The 22,307-nt window shown below is 34.4% G+C and overlaps 1 protein-coding gene across 12 annotated transcripts in view; it reads right to left on the reverse strand.

The window, feature by feature from the left end:
- Positions 1 to 22,307, reverse strand: part of LOC115216687 (nuclear receptor-binding protein) — a 121,343-nt gene that overhangs the window by 49,752 nt on the left and 49,284 nt on the right. For 2 of the 12 annotated variants that reach the window (XM_029786210.2, XM_029786208.2), the window contains exon 8: positions 14,688 to 14,723. The exons of the other annotated variants lie outside the window; for them this stretch is intronic. In XM_029786210.2, coding sequence (XP_029642070.1) covers positions 14,688 to 14,723 — 36 coding nt within the window. The remainder of the gene's footprint in view (positions 1 to 14,687; positions 14,724 to 22,307) is intronic. 12 annotated transcript variants of the gene reach the window in all.

Genomic DNA, 22,307 nt, shown 5'->3' on the forward strand with positions numbered 1-22,307 from the left:
CTTTCAGGCTTAGCTTAATGTGTTTTCGTGCCTGACATTACAAAATGCGTCTGAATAAACATTGCTGGACAGCAAATAGAGACTTGGACATTGCTTAGAAAATATTTTTCATCTTTAACCTCGTATATAGTACACATTAGGGAATTTGACCTTTAAATTTTTGGGGAAAAAATGCGGATTATCCTCGAGGATTTACGGTATATATATATATATATGCCTTTCACAGTTTCAGTTCTGGTGCGCCAAGATTTGAGATGATTCACTGCATTTTACGATTCATCAAATTCAGAGTTAAACCACTAGAGCAGATATCAAACTATAGACACACACACACACACAAAGGGGGTGCTGAAAAGTTCTTGGCTTTAAGGGTATCACAAAAGACCTGTTTAGAGGCTCAACCTTCCAAGTTCTTTTACAGGGCTTTGAAAACTGAAGGAGCGCTGCAATAAGTGTGTGAATCTGAGAGGGGAATATGTTAAATAAAATCATAATTAACTGATCCCCCCTGTATTTTCTTTTACCCAAAACCAGGAACTTTTCTGTACCACTCTCATGTATATGTGTATATATATATACTTTATCATATACACACATGTAAACATATGCTATCTCTCTCTCACTGTTATACATGCATAAGCATAAGATGAATGGTAAAGTGCGATGTTTTTATCACTTTTCAAATGGAATTAGCCTTCTAGATGGTAGTACCAATTTTCAGTGGCTTGCCATCAAACCAACCCATCTTCTCTTGTTCAAAGTCATTCCTGAACTTTCAGATTTAATTTGATATTACAATGTTGAGTGTGTGTGTGTGTGTCTGTCTGTATGTGTATGTAAGCACGTGCACAAATACTGTAAAATTTAGACACACTTTATACACCGGAAAAGCATAAAATAATAAAGCCTAAATGTTGAAAAAAATTGGTGGCAAATATATAAACTGCATCATTCAGATTTTCCATGCTTTGTTTTGGAGAACAATTTACAATTTTTATATATTTGTTGATTATTGTTGATATAAGGATTTAGAAACTTTCAGAGAATGTGAAATACACACAAACATATAAGTACATGAATAGTTGTTTGATTAAGAAATTCACTGTGAGAATGTGTGTGTGTGTTTGTGTGAGTGAGTGTGTGCGCATGGATTGCTGATGTATATTGGCAAAAGATATAAAACATCAATCAGCAAGAAAATCAATAGACTAGTACTTCTTGGGAGAAAAAGAAAAAAATGGTATTTTGGTATTTGTTCTGCACATGTGGTACATACACTCACTTGTCACTCATGCCAACATAAAACCAGAGACTGGCTCATTGAAAACTTGTAATTAATAATGTTATGGTTCTCAAAGTGTAATAATATGTGTGCATGTGTATATGTGTGTCTGGAAAGGCAATAAAATTTTCTATGATTAATTCAATGTGGAGAGATTTACATCTTTATTCACTTTTTTTGTTTTTGTATTAGACAAAATCAGACTAGGGAAAACATTCTTTCATAAAAGGAATGAATTATCTTAAAATTTAATATCTTCACTCTAAAACAAAAGAAACTGATTGTCATTCAAGCATTCAAACAATATTTTAGAGGTTCTTGTTAAACACTGAATGATGACAATACATGTTTACGACAAATAACATGTTAGGATATGAAAAAGAATGATCACTGACATATATCTTAAGGATGAGAATTTTGTGGGGAGGAAAAAAGGTGTCAGAATGAAGAAGTTAGTCAGAAGTTGAGAGTTTTGTATTCTTTAGTATTATATCTTACAACTTTTGAAAATTCAAAAATAATTGATGTGAAAAAAAAAAAAAAAAAAAAAAAATCAACCAGCTTAGGAAAAGAATTTCAATAAACCAAATTTGTTTTTGATGAGTTAAACACTAATTTTCTGCCATCCCAAAAGCCTTCCAGAGTTCAACTTATTAACTCTTTCAAAATCAGAATATGTCAGCAGCAGCAGCCACCCCCACCCCACTACTACTACTACTACCCTTCCTCCTCCTCCTCCTCCTCATATCAATAATAAGATGAAGTGAGGTAGAGAGGGAAGGAAAAGTTATATATATGATGTAAGGCCTGCCCAAACTGACTAACTTTGGGTGTATATGACATTACTGTAATTTCAAAGTGTTAAAATTATGCTTGATTCTATCTACAGACTGAATATATCAAATTAACAAGCATACAGTTAGGGATAATGTATTTCAGTGTTCATTAAGAAAACTAACAGAAATATGGTGTGAAACAATACAATAACTGTCATGTGGAAAGGTTTTCTCTCTCACATTTACTGTCTTCTCAACAGTAGCTTTTGTTCTGTAGATAATTAAATCATTTGTTTTGTTTCATTAGTGAGAAGTGTAATTGAAAGTTACTATTATTGCAGCTATCTAAATATAAGGAATTATGTCAATTGAATTCAATAGGAATCAAGATGGTAATACTCTCAAATAAGTATATGTAAAACAGAAGGTATAACAACTATATTATAATTAGCATGTGAAAACATCAGTTTTTAAAGAACTCCTCTAAAACAGAAAAGACTACTTCTACTACTACTACTACTACAATAAATAAATAAATAAATAAAAACTTCAAAAGGAAATCAAATACTTTTAGCCTTTTCTGTAAAACAAGTCAACATCCTATCTCTATTTTCAAAATTTGAAGTGCAAGAATATGTTTCAAACTCAACATAATCCAATATAAACATCAAGAAAAATGATAGAAAAGGCAATCAATAACAGTTTTATAAATTGTAGTCTTTTTTTTTTTTTAAACCATACTCTTGCATAAAACCATTTGCATCACCACTGCAAATGGTTATCTCCAACAGATGAAAGAGAAAAAAAAAAAAAAAAAAAAAAAAAAGAGCTTCCTAGTTATTCTCAGTGATTTTTAGTTTTCTTAAACTAAATTTAAGAATCTCACACCTCAGCTTGGCGAATCCTCAACTACTATAATAAATCACAATCTTACTCACTATCCGACATGACCATATACTAAAATTAGATCTTATTTCATTCTCTCACACAAATTTCACATTGGTAAACCCAAATAATACACATTTAATGCCTTCTTTATGCACCATTTGGAGCCATTCATATCCCCCGACCCCACAACATTATACCATGAATACACAAAATCCCAATAATATTTTAGAAGTAAAAATATTAAAAATCTTTCTGGTTAATAACTTTGAGGATTTAGAGTGTTGTTTCTGAATTTAGGATTTATACATAATTCAAGTCAAACCATCTTGCACAAAATTGCACACACACACACACACACATACATACATAATAAATATGCACATAACTTTGTGCTTGTGACTATACTCAAATATACTTAATTACTTTTACAATTACAAATATGCCAAAAATGTAAATGTTAATTCCATATTTCTAATAACTACTCTACCAAGATATAACAATTATTTTTCTTCCTTCTTGCATTCGTTTTTACATCAGTCTTTTTATGTAAGCATGGGTTAGATAATGTGTCGAGGTATTGTTTTACAGTGAGATGCTTTTCCTGTTGCTAACCTTACCTGTTTTTCAAGCAAAGAGATGCCTTATTTCAAATGTCTTTGAAGGCAGTGGACAATCTACTGACCAGGGAAATGACAGCAACATCACTGACCATAAGTGAGCAATTTCCAGAGGAGCACAAATATAAACACCACCCCTCTCACACACCTATGATGGGTTTTTTTCAGTTACTGTCTCCTAAATCCACTGACAAGGCTTTGGTTATCCTGAGGCCATACTGGAAGACACTTATCCAAGGTTCCACACAGTGGGACTGAACCCAAAACTTTAAGGTTAGGAAGCAAAGTTCCTAACAACACAGCTACACCTGTGCCTATGAATAGACTAATTACTCATCCTCATCACTTAACATTCATTTTCCATGCTGGCATGGGTTAGACAGTTCAACAGAAAGCCAGAGAACTGTGCTGAACTCCAATGTATGCTTTGCCATAGTTTCTACAGCTTGATGCCCTTCCTAACACCAAATAACATTTGCAAATATGGTAAAATTGTTTATTCATTTTTTTCTCTAACTGCTCTTGAATCTGTTACCAAGATGTACCAAATAATGCTAAATTAAAAATTTAGGTAAGAAATTATATGGTTTTATTGGGATTTAGCATAGTAGTTATTGCAAAAATTAGATAATTAATCTTTTCATTGCTATATTTCTAATGACTAAAACTGTCACAGAGTTTTAACCTTTTAGCATTCAGATTACTCTTAAATGTAAAACTTATTTATTCCCACCGTTTTGAATGAATCTTGCATTATCTTGTAGCATCAAGATTTTGAGGATGTGATTCTTTACTTTTATAGTATGACATTGTAAGGTAGATATAAGAGGCCATATCTGGCTGGTCTGAACATAAAACAAAGAGAATATTTGGACCGGATATGACCAATTTAAATGCTAAAGAGTCAATGCTCAATATAATCAACATTTTGGAGGGATTTAGGAAAATATATCTAACTTTATATAATGTTGTGCATTATGTTGGTGTGTGTGAGGTTGAATTCCCACACTAGAAAGCACATTATATTCTTGAGCAAAGCACTCCATTTCATTTTGTTCCAGTCTGCTCAGCTAAAATGAATACTAGCCAAATGGTAGTGCAGCCCTCTTTCCCCACCTTCTGTCGCATACTGGATGTTCAGCCGACTTAAGGGCATTAGGGTTGTAGGGGTGCCTATGTATGCTTGCTACTACACAGGCACCTACAACAATTAGCAAAAGCATGGTGTACACTACCAAATCAAATCTGCCTGCAAGTGAAAGCTGAAGTATCTTTATGTATGCCTGTGTGTATTGAAGTATATTTTTAGTGATTGACTAACTAAAATCATACAATATCATTCACTTTATGTGGCTTGGAGCATTTAAGTACAAACACATTAGTATGGATAATGCCAGACAGGCTAGTTTTAAAAAGGTTAAATTCATTCCAGAATTAACAAACTGTAATAGTAGTAGTGGTTGAAATTTGCTGATTTATTTTCAAGTGATATTTCTAATGTTTGCTTATTATCTATAATTTAAAAAAAATTTCCCATTCGTTTTCTCCCTCTCGCTGCATGTGTGTGTGTGTGTGTGTGTGTGTGTGTTTTAAAATGTCAATAAATTTAATCTAATTCAATTCCATTTCACCAATTTTAGTAACTCTGCTCAACAGCTGACAACCATGCTATATTAAACTATATTGAAACACATTACTAGATATTATAATGGTAAAGAGTAGTCGGCATGCAGACATAGATTTTCACTGAGTGTGTAGTTTGCTTATGTTTAAGATAAGACTGAAGCATCAGGCTTTTAGTAAATTTGAGAATATAAGTGAACTCTTGTTATTTAGTTTCAAGTCAGCTCTGATCTACCAGATCTCCATTCAAAACCATTCCTACTGCAATCAGCTTGCTATTTTTTTTTCTTCTTTCCTAAGCCAGCAGGTAAAGGTGTGATCTGAGGGAACTTTGGTTGTTATTACTAACATGTCAAGTGACCATGCAGAGAGGCTCCCTCACTGAATCAGAGCAAATTCTTTTTCAGTTATTTTACAAAATAAAAATAGTATTAATTTTGAAACTGTATGCTGTGGCCAGTGCCCCCTGACTGGCTCTGTGCTGGTGGCACATAAAAAGCACCAACCGAACATGGTCAATGCCAGTACCCTCTGACTGGCCGCCATACTGGTGGCACAGGCACATAAAGAGCACTATCCCAATGTGATCGATGCCAAGCCTACCTGACTGGTTCCTGTGCTGGTGGCATGCAAAAAACACCCACTACACTCTTGGAGTGGTTGGTGTTAGGAAGGGCATCCAGCTGTAGAAACATTGCCAGATTAGATTGGAGCCTGGTACAGTCGCTGGCTCTCCAAACCTCAGTCAAACCGTATGCATATTAATAATGACAGCCTGGAAGTAAGTAGCTAAATAAATAAGACATATTTACTTTTGTTGCTAGATCTTCAGTATCAAATTATACTTAAAAAAAAAAGTCATAAAATGTGTTAAGTAAGAGTATGTGTGTGTGTGTATGTATGTGTGTATATAATACATCTTTTACTTGTTTCATTCATTAGACTATAGCCATGCTGGGGTACCGCCTTGAACTTTTAGTTGAATGAATTAGTCCCAGGACATATTTTTTAAGCCTGGTATGGGAATGCAAACACACCAACACTAGCTGTCAAGTGGTGGTGTGGGGACAAAGACAGAAACAAACACACACGATGGGCTTATTTTAGTTTTTGTCTACCAAATCCACTTACCTAAGGTGACATGCAGTGGAACTGAACCTGGAACCATGTGGTTGGGAAGCATGTATCTTACCACACAGCTCTGCCAGTGCCTCTGAAGTATTGTCATCCCTGGTGGGATATATAATATATATGACACTGAATGTTACATTTCATGTTCTCTTGGAAGCTTTTCTTATGATGTCAACAACACATAATTCAAAGGACTGCTTTGGTCCAATAGTAGAACAGCTGTCTGCAGGTAATGTGGGTTCAAATCCCACGAGCAGCCCTCAATTTTTTTCTATCCAAAGGGTTTTTCAACCAAATATTTACATGCTTATTATTTATAGTTTACTGGGTCCTTCAAGAACCACTGTTCCAAAAATGAAATTTTACAGTCTCACCTTGAGAAAGTGTTTTCTACTATAGCCTTAGGCTGGCCAAAGCCTTGTAAGATGGAAACTGAAAGAAGCCAGTCATATATGTATATCTACATGTATGTGTGTCTTTGTCTCCCATCACCATTTGAAAATTGGTGTTGGTATGTTTATGTCCTTGTAACCTACCAGTTAGGAAAAAGAGACCAGTAGAATAAGGCTTGAGAAATAAATTCTGGGGTGGGTTGATTTGTTTGACTAAAACCCATCAAGATAGTGCTCCAGCATGGCTAGAGTCAAATAAGTGAAACAAATAGAAAAATAAAAGTATATATACACACATGTAGTTTTGTGCTCATTTTCATCCATAAGCATGGGTTACACACACACACACACACAGAAGATTAGATTAGCATCTAAATTGTTTTTTGAAATAAAAACCGAGACACATTAGGAAAATGGTGTTTTTTTATAAACCTAGTGTTATAGTTCTTATAAACCATGCAATGAATATCATGACCAGATTTAGAGTCATCGCAATTATCTGAATATTAATTTGGAACTAAAAGTAATCCCTTAATGTTGGCAATTATTACTGAGTTGGCACCCTTTCTTCAACTTCTCAATTTAGTAGGCATATGCCCTCCAGGTTGGGAGAAAAATTGAGCTAAATGTCATATATAATAACTTTTATTACAGTAATTAAAAAGATGCAGGATGTAAAAACCGGAATTACTAATTTGGAAGTTAACCAGCATATAGCTGAAAAGAAATCATTTTGTATATGTTCCCTAACTTATAAATTCTCGTTTTTTTTTTCTTTACTATGGCTACAGTACATCCCTAAATAGCAGTTCGTAGAGAACTCTACCTCTCTAGTTTTATAATTTTTTGAAGAAAAAATTTCAGATAAACCCATTGCCATTTAAACTGGCCACATCTGGTCATGAATGTTGTGTAATAACCAAAATGGGGTTCCTGTGAAGGATGTCTAAAGTAGGGGTACTCAGCAGCGTGCATAACTGAGAGATCAAGGAGTCACTTCAGGTTGAGCAGCTACTTTTCTGTATTAAATTAAGAAGTCACAGATCTGGTACTACAGATGTGATTAGAATGATGCAAGAAAGAACCCCCAAGAGGGATACTTCAAGCTGAGCCAGCAGGCAAGAGACCTAGGAGGAGATAAAAAAAATGAGATGGTTGGATAATACCCATAGTCTCAGTTGGTCACACCTGGGAGTCCAACCAGAAAACCTAATGATCATTGTTGTTTCTGATGACATCTTATGGAGGAGGTCCCTGAAGATTCTACATCCATGATTCTCTTAAGCAGAGAAGATGGATGGATGGATGGACAGATATATGGCCCAAATATTCTTCCTGTTTAATGCATGATCCAACCTTTCACACTAACCCTACAATGTCATTCTAAAAGTAGATAATCATATTACTGAAATCTTAAAAGTTACAAGATGATGCAAGATTGCTGCTTCAAAGCAATGTGAATAAATATGCATTGCATTTGACAGAGTAATCTGAATGCTAAAGGGTTAGACAAACACAAAATTTCTCAAACTTAAAACAGCTTTGGTTCCTTGGTACTTTAAAATAATGGGTTTCTGAGGCAGTACTTTTTACCAGTGGATTTCAATAAAAAAAAAAGAAAAGAAAAGAAAAAAAAACTTACGCAACTTGCATCAGCATGGCTGCATTTGGTTGTTTTAAAAAATCCACTTTGCAGCTATGTGGTTTCAAGTTCAATGACCCAATTTAAGAAGAACCTGGCCATGATTACTAACTCTAGGCAAGTTTGATAGAGTAATTTACATTCCACTCAGAATATTCTATGCCAAAAATGTTGCTCCATTGGAACCACAAGGGGTTGGATTTCACACATAAGAGTTACAGCTGGACTTGGCTGAAGAATGGAGGTGAATTTCAAAAGGTGTAATTTAGCCTATAGTCAACTGGTGTCTTCAACTGAATTGGTCACAACAACTTAGGTGTTTTGGATCTGGGGCACTTTAAGCACTCAAGAGGTTTACAATGTAAACAGAGACACAAAGATACAAACACTATATATATATTGTGACGGGCTTCTTTCAGTTTCCATCTACCAAATTGACTTACAAGGCTTTGGTTGGCCTGAGGCTTATAGTAGCAGACACTTTCTCAAAATGCCATACACTGGAACCAAACTCGGAACCATGTGGTTGAGAAGCAAGTCTCTTAGCACACAACCTATATATGTGTGTGTGCGTTTATATTGTATTCTTCTATATAACATAACAGTTGCTCAACAAATAGATATCCATATGACAAGTACTAAACTGAAGTATGTGGTCGACTAAAAATGCTTCAGGGCAGTGCCCCAGCTTGACTACAGGTCAATGAATGAAACCAGTAAAAGGGTAATACAAAACTAAGTTGATTAGTGGCATCACAGTTTCTAAATTAAGACCTTTTCCTATAAAATTAGATCAGAATTACAAAACATGTAGACAGATACTATCAACATGGTGATTGTTCTGGATAAGCAATTAATATACATTTTTTCTAAAATAATAAAAAAATGTCTTAACAGCATTTAACAATTCACACTAGCTTAGTTTTAATTTGAGAAAAATATCTGATTATGTTTCAGTTATCAACACTAATCTTCTCAGTCAGTCACAAGAGACTTATTTTCAACATCAGTTCTTTCTTGGTTGTTTACTGTTTCTACTAATTTCCACAACACACACACACACTTTCTGAATCCAGTGACTTCATTTGTCGCAACAAATTAAAAGAATGATAATGGAATAACTGTGATTTTAATTTTAATATAAATGACAGGCATTCCAATACCAATCTGAGACAGCAAAGAAAAAGAATAATCCCTCCACCCAAGAAAACAAAAACAAACAAACACTAATACCACATTCAGGATTTCAATCATATAATAATCTACTTCTTGCCAAGCAATCTCATTACCAATTCCACTAGAGTGTGCAAATAAAGGATATTAGAAAGATAAAAGACTTTTTGTTTAACAAAAGCATGAATGATAACATTTTTTAGCTATAAGAGATGTGGTTTCTGAAAGATTCATGCTGTTCTCAAAATCAAATATTAATTAAAGGAAATCAATAAAATATTATGGACAATAACTTGCCCCTGTAGTATCTCACTAAGTTAGCAATGTAATTATGATTTCAAATTTAGGTACAAGACCAGCAATTTACAGGGAGGGGGTAAGTTGATTACATTGACCCTAGTACACAACTGGTACCTATTGACTTTGAAAGAATGAAAGGAAAAGTTGATCTTAGTGGAATTTGAACTCAGAACAAAGACAGATGACATGCCACTAAGCATTTTGCCTGGTGTGCTAACAATTCTGCCAGCTTGCAGCCTTCTTTTCTGCTATTGACACAAGACCTGGAATTTGGGGAAAGGGGGGCTAGTTGATTACATCGACCCAAGTGTTCAACTGATACTTATTTTATCAACCCCAAAAGGATGGAAAGCAAAGTGAACTTTGAGTGTAAAGATGGATGAAATGTTGCTAACCATTTTCCAGCTTGTCACTTTAGTTAGTAGTATAATAACGATGACAATGTATGAGATGCAATACAAGCTCACTTAGCATTTAGTCCATCTCAGACTTTTTGTAATTGTACTTTTCAATTCTCAAGGCCATTCTGTTGAGTCTTACACAAAACAGACCTGTAGATAACAGTAAAATAGTTATCAATCATCACCTGTTTCTAAGTAAGGTAATATTTCCCCATAACCAGATAGGTTTTCAAAGAATATTGGAAACAAAGGACACAGCTTGCATGACAGTGATACTTGTTTTTATAACAATCATGTGCTGTCACGGCTAGAAGACAGTAATGTACACACACACACACACAGATGGGCTCCCTTCAGTTTTAGTCTATCAAATCTGTTTACAGAGTTAGTTAGTCTAGGGTTATAGCAGAAGATACTTGTTGAAGATGCTATGCAATGCAACTGAATCCAGAACCATGTGGTTGGGAAGGAAACTTCTTATTTTTTTATTGCCCACAAGGGGCTAAACATTGAGGGGACAAACAAGGACAGACAAACAGATTAAGTCGATTACATTGACCCCAGTGTGTAACTGGTACTTAATTTATCGAACCCTGAAAGGATGAAAGGCAAAGTCGACTGCGGTGGAATTTGAACTCAGAACGTAACGGCAGACAAAATACTGCTAAGCATTTCACTCTGCGTGCTAATGTTTCTGCCAGCGGCAAGCTGGTAGAAGGAAACTTCTTACAACACAGGAAGGAAATTTCTTACCACACAGCTTATAGTATGCTGGAAATCATTTTATTAGGACATTTAATTAAAGGAATTACTAGAACATTGGTAAAAATTACTTTGCAAAATTCAGTTACATTCCTTTAGAATGAAATTCAAACAGTGCTGTGGTCAACTTTTGTTTTTTTTTGGTCAAGTAATGATTATAATTGAATATATATGCTCCCACAAAATGTCTTGTGGCAATGCTAGAAATCCATATTCTGTCACAGTGCCAACATTTGAAATTTCTTTGGCATGTTTGTACCACATTTTCTAACAATATCATTGAATTCACTCCCTCTACATATTTAGATTTAAATGCATTTTCACCAACTATTTACAAATAAATATGCCAGAGTACACAATTATTTACATATCAATATAAGTACTTGGTAGGGTACCGAGCTGGTAGAACCGTTAGCACAGCAGGTAAAATGTTGCTAAGCATTTCATCTGTCCTTTACATTCTGAGTTCAAATTCCACTGAGGTTGACTTTACCTTTCATCCCTTTGAGGCTGATTAAATACATGCATGTTGAACACTAGGGCCAATGTAATCAACTTATCCCCTTCCCAAAATAGCTGGCCCTTGTGCCAAAATTTGAAACTAATATTAGTACCTGGTTAAATATAGAATCTGTTATTAGTTTTTGTCTAAGTGGTATTATCATAATTGTCTTAATACTCTTCTTCTCTCAGAGTTTCTCATATCTTTCCAACCTCTTCATACACACAACATGAGACACATAACTAAAGGGGAAGATGGAGGGAGAAAGACAGAAGGGAAAAAAATATGATGAACCATTCCTTTACAGAATGATTCACAAATTAATATAATAATTAAAAGACATAATTGCCAAGAATAACAAAGGCTCTTGATTGTTTTGATATGAAAAACTAAGGCAATATAATCACAGGAAAACAAAACACACTCTTTCTCTCACACATACATATATACACACAAATATATACTTAAACACACACATACACACATTAACAAACATATTTATTACCTATCTTTTAGTAGCAACCTTATTATTATTATTATTATTATGACAATTCATTCATATGTAAGACCTTATAATCTTAGCTGAAAGCAAATGGAAAAAAAATTCAATGGAATTTGGAAAAAACAAATAAAAACAAACAAGCAACAAATTCCAATAATCTCTCATCTGTGTTCTATTTTAAATATCAAACCTAAATCTGATAAACATAGAACTCATTTGCAATAAAAGTTGAATTGCAATAAAAGTTGAATCCAAAGTGTTTATACTTCTAGAAAAGGAAGATACAATTTTCAATTTTCCACACATCTATGTTATTTTTTTTTTCTAAATTGGTACTGGTTGGAAAGATTTATCCAAAGATATTTGCTAAGATCAAATCTGTTTTTGGTGGTGGTGGAGAGATACCTCCTCTCCCCACAAAATGTTATCTTCTTCCTGCTATTACTACTAACACTATCACCAAAAATTTGATTACAAAATAACTTTAAATATTTTTTTTCTCAGCTAAGGCACATTTTTGGTCTGATGCTAAGCTTTAGTTTCTTACCATGAAGTGGATAAAAGACAAATCTCTCAGTAGACAGAATGCTGGTTTATCTTAGACACCATTCCCTAATTATCTGGATCATCAGTAGCTATGTTAACTCAACTGACTAAATACACCTGCAATGAATTTAAACTCAAGCCTTCAGATAAACAACATGTGTACAAAGGACCTTATTCAATTACCTATACTTTTTCCTTACAAATTTCAGGCCTTGTACTAATGCATTTAATAATAATTTTTGTTTCTGGGTAATAACAGAGAGGGGGAAGGGCTAAACCAAGTACAACGCTGCTCTAAAAGCCTTACCTTATATATTCTTTAAGCTTTCTATGCACCTACACTAGCCAAGGTCGTTTATTCCTTTATGACTGTTAAAAATCACCAATAATATCCTAGAATTGATAATCCCTTACCTTAAACCTTTAGCATTCAGAATACTCTGTCAGATCTAATGTTCATCTATTCACATTGTTTTGAATTTATCAAGTATTATTTCATACCTTGATAAATAATCAATGAAGTGATTCTTTGTCTTTTTCAATGATATTGTAAGGTAGATATGAGAGGCTAGATCAAGTCAGATTGAATATAAAACGGGCAAAAAATTTGGGCTGGATAAGGCCGGTTTAAACGCTAAAGGATTAACAATAATAATAATGATAAAAACTAAAATGGTACTATATCCAAAAAACCATTATTTTTGTTAAAAAATCTGTACATTCTGAATTCAAAGTTTGTAGGGATCAACTCTGCCTTTCATTCTTGCATGGAGGAATCAATAAGATAGTGTCAATAATAACAGAATACTTGGAGATGATTTAATTAACTGCACTCACCCTAATCAATGGTCTAGTGTCACTGTTAGAATGATAAGTATGGTGTCATAGATATTTAGGACTAAGTATGATTCATTCATGTTATTGTTTTAATCGTTATTGTTCGAGCGGATGAGAAGGGAAGAAATAGAGAGAATGAGACAAAGCACCAGCAACAGCAGCAGAGATGAGATGAAAGAGAGATGCAAGAGAATATGCAAATTATGGCTGGTTATTGATTAGGTGAAAGGTTAATACAAAACAAAGAGGAAAGGAGTTAAAATGAAGGGAAAAAATTATTGGAATAGCCAATGTTTTGACAGTTTCTATTGACAAAGAGACTGAAAACATGCAAGGTTATAAGTCAGAGTGAGGAAAATGACATGTTGAAAATTAAAATTTGTTTTTAAATAATATAAATGGTAGTGGTAATATATAATTGGTACAAGGCCATAGAGGAATAGAGGGGTGGTAGATGATTTAATTGCCTCTCAATATATTACTGAGGCATTGAACTCTACTCATCACAAACAATGAAATGCAAATTTAACCCAGTAAGATTTGAACTCAAGAACTTAAAGACATGTAACTAAACACATCAAGGCAGCATTTAGCACAGTATCAACACAAGTGAACTTCTTTTGTTGGAGCCCCAGAATGATATGACAGATAAAATCTTGTGTAAAGAAATGGAACTAAATAACAAAAAGCAGTTAATAATAGAGGCCAGCAATTTTAGGGGAAAGAGATTGTTGACTATATTGATCCCAGCACTCAACTGGTACTTATTTTATCAACCCCAAAAGGATGGAAGGTAAAGTCAGCCCCACTGGAATTTGAACTCAGAATGTAAAGAACCAGAAGAAATGCTGCTAGGCATATTGTCCAACACGCTAATGATTCTGTCATTTGCCACCTTGATGACAGTAATTCTTTGAAATTTAGTCACAAAACCAGGAATTTCAGTGGGAGGGAAGGGGGGGGGGCATTCTATTGCATGAAACCTAGTAATTAACTGACACGTTATTTTATTAACTCTGAAAGGATGACAGGCCAAGTTGAGTTTGGTGGAATTTGAGCTTAGAATGTGAAGAGTCAGAAGAACTACCATAAGGCATTTTGCTTTGTGCTTTAATGATATTGATGGGATGAATGAATGAACGAATGGAGAAAAAAGATAAGATGAAAATATGGCAAAAGTGGAAGATTCAGTTGTTAAGTTAGAAAAAAAGTAATTAGCAGATGTGATGGAGTCATAATACAGCGAATGAAAAGATAGATGGAGAGAAAGACGGGATGGAGGCAAGAGAAAAGATTGAGCAATATTGTAATACCATTTTCAGAGCTCAGTGGATATAAAATTCCAGTATCTGTGAAAAAGGAGAAGTAAAGGATTAAGATTATAGGGGGGGAAATGGAGACAAGGAAGGAGGGGGTGGCAGTTAAAAAATTTTTTTTTTTCTTTTTTAAAGCAAGTATGTAAACGACACCCCGTATATATATATATATGCTCAGATAGACATACACACACTCAAATACACACCTAGAAAAAGGATTTATGAAACAGAATGTACTTTACAGCTAGATGTAATTATATCCTGTTTATGATATAGGGAGATATTCTTGATAACTCCAAACACACATATAATATCCAAATCGCTTATTTATACTGATTTGTTTCTCAGGTTTCAAGTTTTGTACCCCTGTAATTTTTAGGCGACTGTTTTTTTTACCCCTGTTGGATTTCAAACTTGCTTTCTGTACTTCAGAATATGTTCATTTTTCTTAGTGTAGCTATAACTTTTATTGAACCTATTCTAAATGTTATTTTGTGAAAGCCACATATAGCTGAATGAACCCACTCAGTGTTAATAAAATCTGAGTCACAAGAAAAAAAATTCAATTTAAACAATGTACTCTACACTGAATACCAAGTACACTTTTCTTTTGTTTACAAACTTCAACATTTAAGTGTGTGTGTGTGTATATATGTATATATATATATATATATATATATATATATATATATATATAAATAATTTCTTTCTATATGTATATATATATATAAATAATTTCTTTCCTATTTCCTTTCTATATGTATATATATATATATATATAAATAATTTCTTTCCTATTTCCTTTCTATATGTATATATATATATATATGTGTGTGTGAGTGTATTATTAGGATTAAGGTGGATTAAAGTAACCAATCAAATTGGTCAAAGATCTTACTTGCTGTGATATAGCATTCTACAATCTTAGTAACATGAACATAATTGTTTTTAATGCCTCCACACCCTTCATACTAACTCCTTCCCAGAGACATGAGCAGACTAGAGTAAATGCAAAACTATGGGAGAACTGGAGAAGCTTCTGATAATATAGTTTATGAAGTTTTAGAAAAAAGACTAATAACTGTGAAAAGGATCCATGATCATATTCCTTGTTGTCTCTAAATGTTCATCTGTATTATTATTTTACTTAATATTTCTGTTTATGTACAAGCCACATCTTTCTATATTGATGCACCTGTGGTTGAGGTGTTTGGCTCATGGCATCATGAGTTCAATTCCTTGACTTTGCGGCATGTTGGATCCTTGAGCAAGGTACTTTATTTCATGATACTTCAGTCTACTCAATTGAAAATGAGCACCAGCCAGGTTGCTAGTGGAGCCTTCTCTCCCACCAGCTGTCACATTCTCAATGCTCCTTTGTGATAAGAATATTAAAAAGTGAAGAATGTGTTTGTGTGTCTGCTTGCGAATGCATAGGTTCATTTTAGAATCCACTTTTCCATGCAAGCATGGGTTGGTATTTGTTGAGGCAGATTTGCTATGGCTAGATGTTCTTCCTGTCACCAACCTTCACCTGCTTCCAAGTTGGGTAATATTTTCCCTATGGCCAAACATGTTTCACAGGTGATTGGGAATTAAGGAAATTGCTTGTGTAACAGTGACAGTTGTTTAACAACTATCACAATATCAAGGCAGGGGACAGTAACACACACATTAACAAGAGGCTTTTAGTTTCAGTTTACCAAATCCACTCACAAGGCTGTGATCAGCCTGGGCTATAGTGGAAGACACTTGCCCAAGATGACATGCAATGGGACTAAGCCTGAAACCATACATGGCATCACCTAAAACAATTAGTAAAAAGCATAGTACATGTTGCCAAGAAATACTCTCTTGTGAATGACAACTATGGTTTTTTGAAGTACAATAATACTCATTACTCAGTTTTAATATTCTGACAAGTAATTTGTGACCTTATGCCACTGTAATCAACATTAATTCATTCTTGCGTAAGTTCCTTTAATTCTCTACATATATAAACACAGACAGACTGGCTTCTTTCAGTTTTTGATTACCAAGTCCATTTACAAGGCTTTACTTGGCCTGGGGCTATAGCAGAAGATGTTTGTCTAAGGTGCCACAATGTAGGACTAAATTTGGAACCATGTGGTTGGGAAGTAAACTTCTTACCCTTACCACACAGCCATGTTGGAGTCTATAAGTGCTCTTGGTGTAATTCTCAGGCAGAATTATCATGGTAGGATGTAATGAGGTAGTAGCTCTGAATTTCAGGTGTAATCCATCCAAGAGGCTCCTATGCTACTTTCACTCACAAGATATGCGTTGAACTAAGGTCATAGAAATTTATATTTGCCCATGATGCCATAGAGTGAGATTGAACCTAGGATTGCACATTTTCAAAGTGAGCTTTTTAACCATTTAGTCTTACTGCACACACACACACATGTTTATGTGTGTGTGTTTGCCATAATGCACTTCTACATGTGTGTGTGTGTGAATTAGGAAAGTTGCAGCCATAATCCTCACGAATTTCACAGAGCTAAGCTACATCTATAGTTTCTCTGTTATCACTGATTCGTAAGGTCAAAGATAACAGACGTATCCATTACTTAAAGAAAACGCCAACTATATAGAGTATTGGTGATGCACTGCTTCACTCAACACCTTCACAGAGATAGGTTACTACTATCAGTTGGCTAGAAATGCAACTAATGTTGTTTTGTGCAACCACTTGTTACAATACAACACAATAACAAGTTACTAATAGCTATTCAATTACTTACACTTTAGATAAGATTAATTACTGCTAGCTGTTGTTTCCAGACCCTACTTCTCTCTTTCTCTCACACATGCATAAAGCAAAGCAATATTGTACCAAGCAGAGAGACAGAATCAGCATCAGACCACTGGTAGGAATCAAAAGTAAAATACAATTAATGAGAGAGAGAGAGGGGGAGGGAGGGAGGACAAACAGTACTTCAGATCATAGCCAACAGGTAACTAAGCTCTGGGAAAATAAACAATCAATACCAAAACCACCACCACACACAGTAATAAAATAAAATCTATGTCTGTTCTGACTGTCACAATGTCCTAGATCTGGAATGATATGAGTAAATTATGAAGTGTAGCTATTTAAACATAAAATATTCTATATCATTTTTAATATAGAATTTATGGCAGTCACAGTAGATTCTTGGCTTCCACTGAGTATGATCTTTTTACTCAGTTACAGCATGATGTCATCTTTCAGTAAGGTACGATCACACCTTGAAAGGGTAAGCTTCATTTCTGTCAGAGGCACCTGATGCACCAGCAACACCCTCCTTAGTTCATTACTACTGTGTCTCACCTTGCTAAATAGAAATCAATTCTGTCCATTTTTTCTTTTTCTTTTTTATGTGCCTGGCAATATGGTTAAGAAATTTACTTCCCAACAAAGTGGCGTTGGGTTCAGCCTTACTGTGTGAAAACCTTGGGCAAGCGTCTTAGCACCAGGCCAGCTATGCCTTGTAGGTGGCTTTGGAAGACAGAAATTGAAAGAATGTCACACACACGTGTGCATAAGCTCTATGAAAGTTACAACATACAGGTAGAGTTGTTGTTGTCAGTTCCCTAGACAACAAATCGTCCATTCACTTTGGGCCTTTGAATAAGAGCTCCCTTATTTGAAAAACAGGTAAGGGTTAGAAACTGGAAGGGTATCCAGCTTTAAAACAATGCTTCACTTGACATAGTCAACTAACCTAAGTAAGCATGGAAAAATGAATGAATCAAACCACACAACTAAAAGTTGAACTTCAACTGCACTCATCTGACAAGACTACAAATGTTATAACTGCCACTCCTCTTCTGATTTCCTAACCCAACCCTAAATCTATAGAAACACAACTGAGATATATTTCAGTGGTACAAAACAAACCTTAGTTACTATTATACTACTGAGTCTTGATATCAAATCATACTTTACGACATAGCTGATAACTTCTCAATTTCTCTGACAAAGTTTCTGCGTAAAAAAAGAAAACAAATGAAGAGATGCTTTCTAATGATAGGCCAAACTGACACAATCAAAGCTCAGGTTACTCTTTTTAAAAATTGGTATATATATATATAACATTTCGAGTGTAGGCTCGAAACGTTAAAGACTTTTTCACTTCCAGAGCATTATACTAACACATCTGTTTGTTGTCTACACCACCTGTCTTCGTCTTTTGTATTTTTTTTTTGTGAATTCTCCTTATATATATATATCTCAATGTGATTAAATCATCTTGCATGAAAGGTTGTGATTTTGAGAGAGAGAGAGAGAGGTTTCTGCGTTTTGTGTTAATTAAAGAAATCACATATAGCTACAATGAAGCTCAAACTTTACAATACTTATCTACATACACAAAAGCTAACACTACATATTTAAAAACTGTTTTAGCTTATGGTGCTAGGAATTCTGTGAACCTATAATTCATCACCTCTTCATACTTTTCATAATCAAATAAGCTTATCTGTAATGGCCCTAACATTTCTCAAATTTGACTTAAAATACTTTTAAATATATTCTTATAACCATCTACCCTACCTTACCAATACCTTGTTCATGGAATTTAGTAGACAAAAATGAATGTGCAAACTTGTTTGTGTGTGTTTCACCAAAAGGTGTAAGCATAAGCAAACAAACAAAAGAATTTGGCGCTTTTGTGTAATAATAGGGTTTCAGTTCTGCTAAGTAAAACAATCTTTATTACTTTTGCTCTAAAAAATGAAGAGGACCTATGATTTGCCGATTGAAACTTGTAAGTACAACAACACTATTGTTCACCTATTATGATATACAATAACTAAAATAACAGAATGTTCATATCATCCATGAGTTATCATTAGACTTAATCCAATAGAGCTTAAAAAGTGAAGGTCATAACCTCCTTTTTAATTCTTATCATTTCTTCAAGGTACAAAGCTTTTTTGTAAACTGATCAATCTTAATTCTTTTCCTGTTTAATGGATTTGTAATATAGTGTTGTTATCAATTTTGATTATAATCAGAGAGATTTTGCCTATCATCTGAACTTAAAATAGCAAGCCTTTAAACTAGGTACAGTGCAGCCAGCTTTTGTACTGTCTTGATTATTAGAGATAGAGAGAGAGAGAGCAAAATGACATTGCCTATGATCTGAACTTAAAATAGTAAGGTATTAAACTAGGTACAGTGCAGCCTTCTTTTATATTGCCTTGATTATTTCCATTTCCACTACCCTAACAGTAATTCCTAAGGTATAAGATCAACAACCTAGTCACTTCAACCGAACTAGTATATTGCAGGTACCTAGTATATAACCCCCAAAGGAATGAAGGGTAAAGTTGATCATATTTCAATTCAAAATGTAGAAATGGGGACTAAAATCTAATACAGCACTCCTATTTCTGTCACTTACCCAGTCTCCTCACCCTAATAATGATGATGACAAAGATTATGATGATTTAGGCACAAGAACAACAGTTTTGAGAGGAGAGGTTAGGCAATTATATTCGCCTCTGTACTTAATTGGGACTTGAATGGCAAAATTGACTTTGGCAGGAACAAACTCAGACATATATAGCAAAGCATTTTATTTTGTTCAACACTTATGATTCTGCCACCCCATCACCCTTGAAGATTGACATAACTCATGAAGATAAATACACAATAAGAAGAGCATAATACGATTTGTAATAAATAGAGAATGACTGTTTATTGAATTGAACAATATTTTGACAGTATGCCTGTCTTCAGGTTCAAAACAAAAAAAAAAAAAAAGGCAGAAATACAGAAATTCAAAAAAATGAATGGAAATATCGTGTTCCTTTTTCATAACTGGTAACAAGGAAAAAGAAACGAAAAGACAAAATACAAAACAGAAAGCAGGAAAGAAAACACTTGCTCAAAAAGTTTTGTGCAAATGTGACGAAATTCTCTCGTCATTTTGTTCATTCCTCCAGGAAGAACCTGAAAGTATGCATTCTCAGAAAATATTCCAACTCCACTGTACTTTTAGTCCTCAGAACACATGAGGATAAATATATTTGTGAACTACCCATGAATTGTAGTCATGGTTATTGCCGGAGTCATGTAAAAGCATTACACTCCTGGAATGGTTGGCATTAGGAAAAGCATCTAGCTGTAGAAACCATGCCTATTCTGACTGGAACCTGGTGCAGCTCTCCAGTTTATCAGCTCCAAAGAAACCAGCCAACCCATGCCAGCATGGAGAGTAAATATTAAATGATGATGAATCATTAATATCATATCCTGGAAGAATGAAAAATATGACAAGAGAATTCCATCATATTTACACAAAACTTCTTGACATAAACACACCAATACCAGTTGTCAAGCAGTAGTAGGGGACAGACACAAACACATATACAATGGGCTTCTTTCAGTTTCTGTCTACCAAGTCCACAAGGCTTTGGTTGACCTGAGGCTATAGAAGACACTTGTTCAAGGTGCCATGCGGCAGGATTGAACCCAGCACCATGTGGTTGGGAAGCAAGCTTCTTACCACATAGCCACTCCTGTTACCAGCTATGAAAACCGATGTCGTCATTTTGACTAAAAAGGAATGCAGAATATTCCCATTTATATATTGAATTTTTGTATTTCTGCATTTTTGCGTTTTCCATTTTGAAGACAAAACACTGTCGAAATATTGTTCAATCCAATTAAGAGAGTCAATCCCTATTTGTTACAAATCATATCACACTCTTCTTCTTCTTAATAATAATAATGGGTGGGAGGGGGTTTGATCAGTCGTCAGGACTATATTGAAGCTGAGGAAAACAGCTTAGCGTGGTATATAAAAAAAATGCTGTGGAGCCATTGTTGAAACATACAAAGAAGGTTGGCATCATCAAAACTGGAAAGTGTGTAATGAAAGAAAAATTTAAACAAGAAATGAACACCAAAAAAAGAAAAGCATGGAAAGAAAAAAAAATGTATGGTTAGTTTGCAAGAGATGTGAATGCAAAGACAGATACTGAGGACCGGTGGCTTTGGATGAAGAGTAACTTGAAGATAGAGACAGAAGCACTCACATGCACAACTCACTGGTACTTTAGTCTATCAACCCCAGTGGGATGAAAGGTGAAGTTGGCCTCATTGGGAATTGAAACCAGAATGCAAAGAGCCAGAACAAATACAGTAAAGCATTGTTCAAATAATACTACCAGTTAATAATAATGATTTCTAAAATAGGCACAAGGCCAAAGTAGTCGCAGGAGGATGTGCTTCATTAAACTGACCATCCTACTTGGCTGTTTGCTTATTTTATTGACACCCACCTTCAAAAGAATGTAAGAAGGATGTAAAAGAACCTTAGCAAATACTGCAAGGTATGTTTCTTTTTTTTTATACAGTCTACTGATTTAATTGCTTTTAACAATAACAACAATATCAATTGTAAGAGAAATAATAATGAAAATATCTTCAACAGCAACATATTTCATACAAGTTTTGAAATACTTCTGACATATATATATATGTATATATATATATAAAACCCTTTTAGAATAGTTGTTTGCTTAACGAGCCTTGTAGCCGAAAAGATTAGTAGAAGAAAGTACTTTTGGTCAACTATTTAGCTTAGAATAGTGTTTTAAAGC

This window comes from Octopus sinensis, linkage group LG10, assembly GCF_006345805.1.
Source record: "Octopus sinensis linkage group LG10, ASM634580v1, whole genome shotgun sequence".
In the NCBI taxonomy this organism is placed as follows: Eukaryota; Metazoa; Mollusca; class Cephalopoda; order Octopoda; family Octopodidae; genus Octopus; species Octopus sinensis.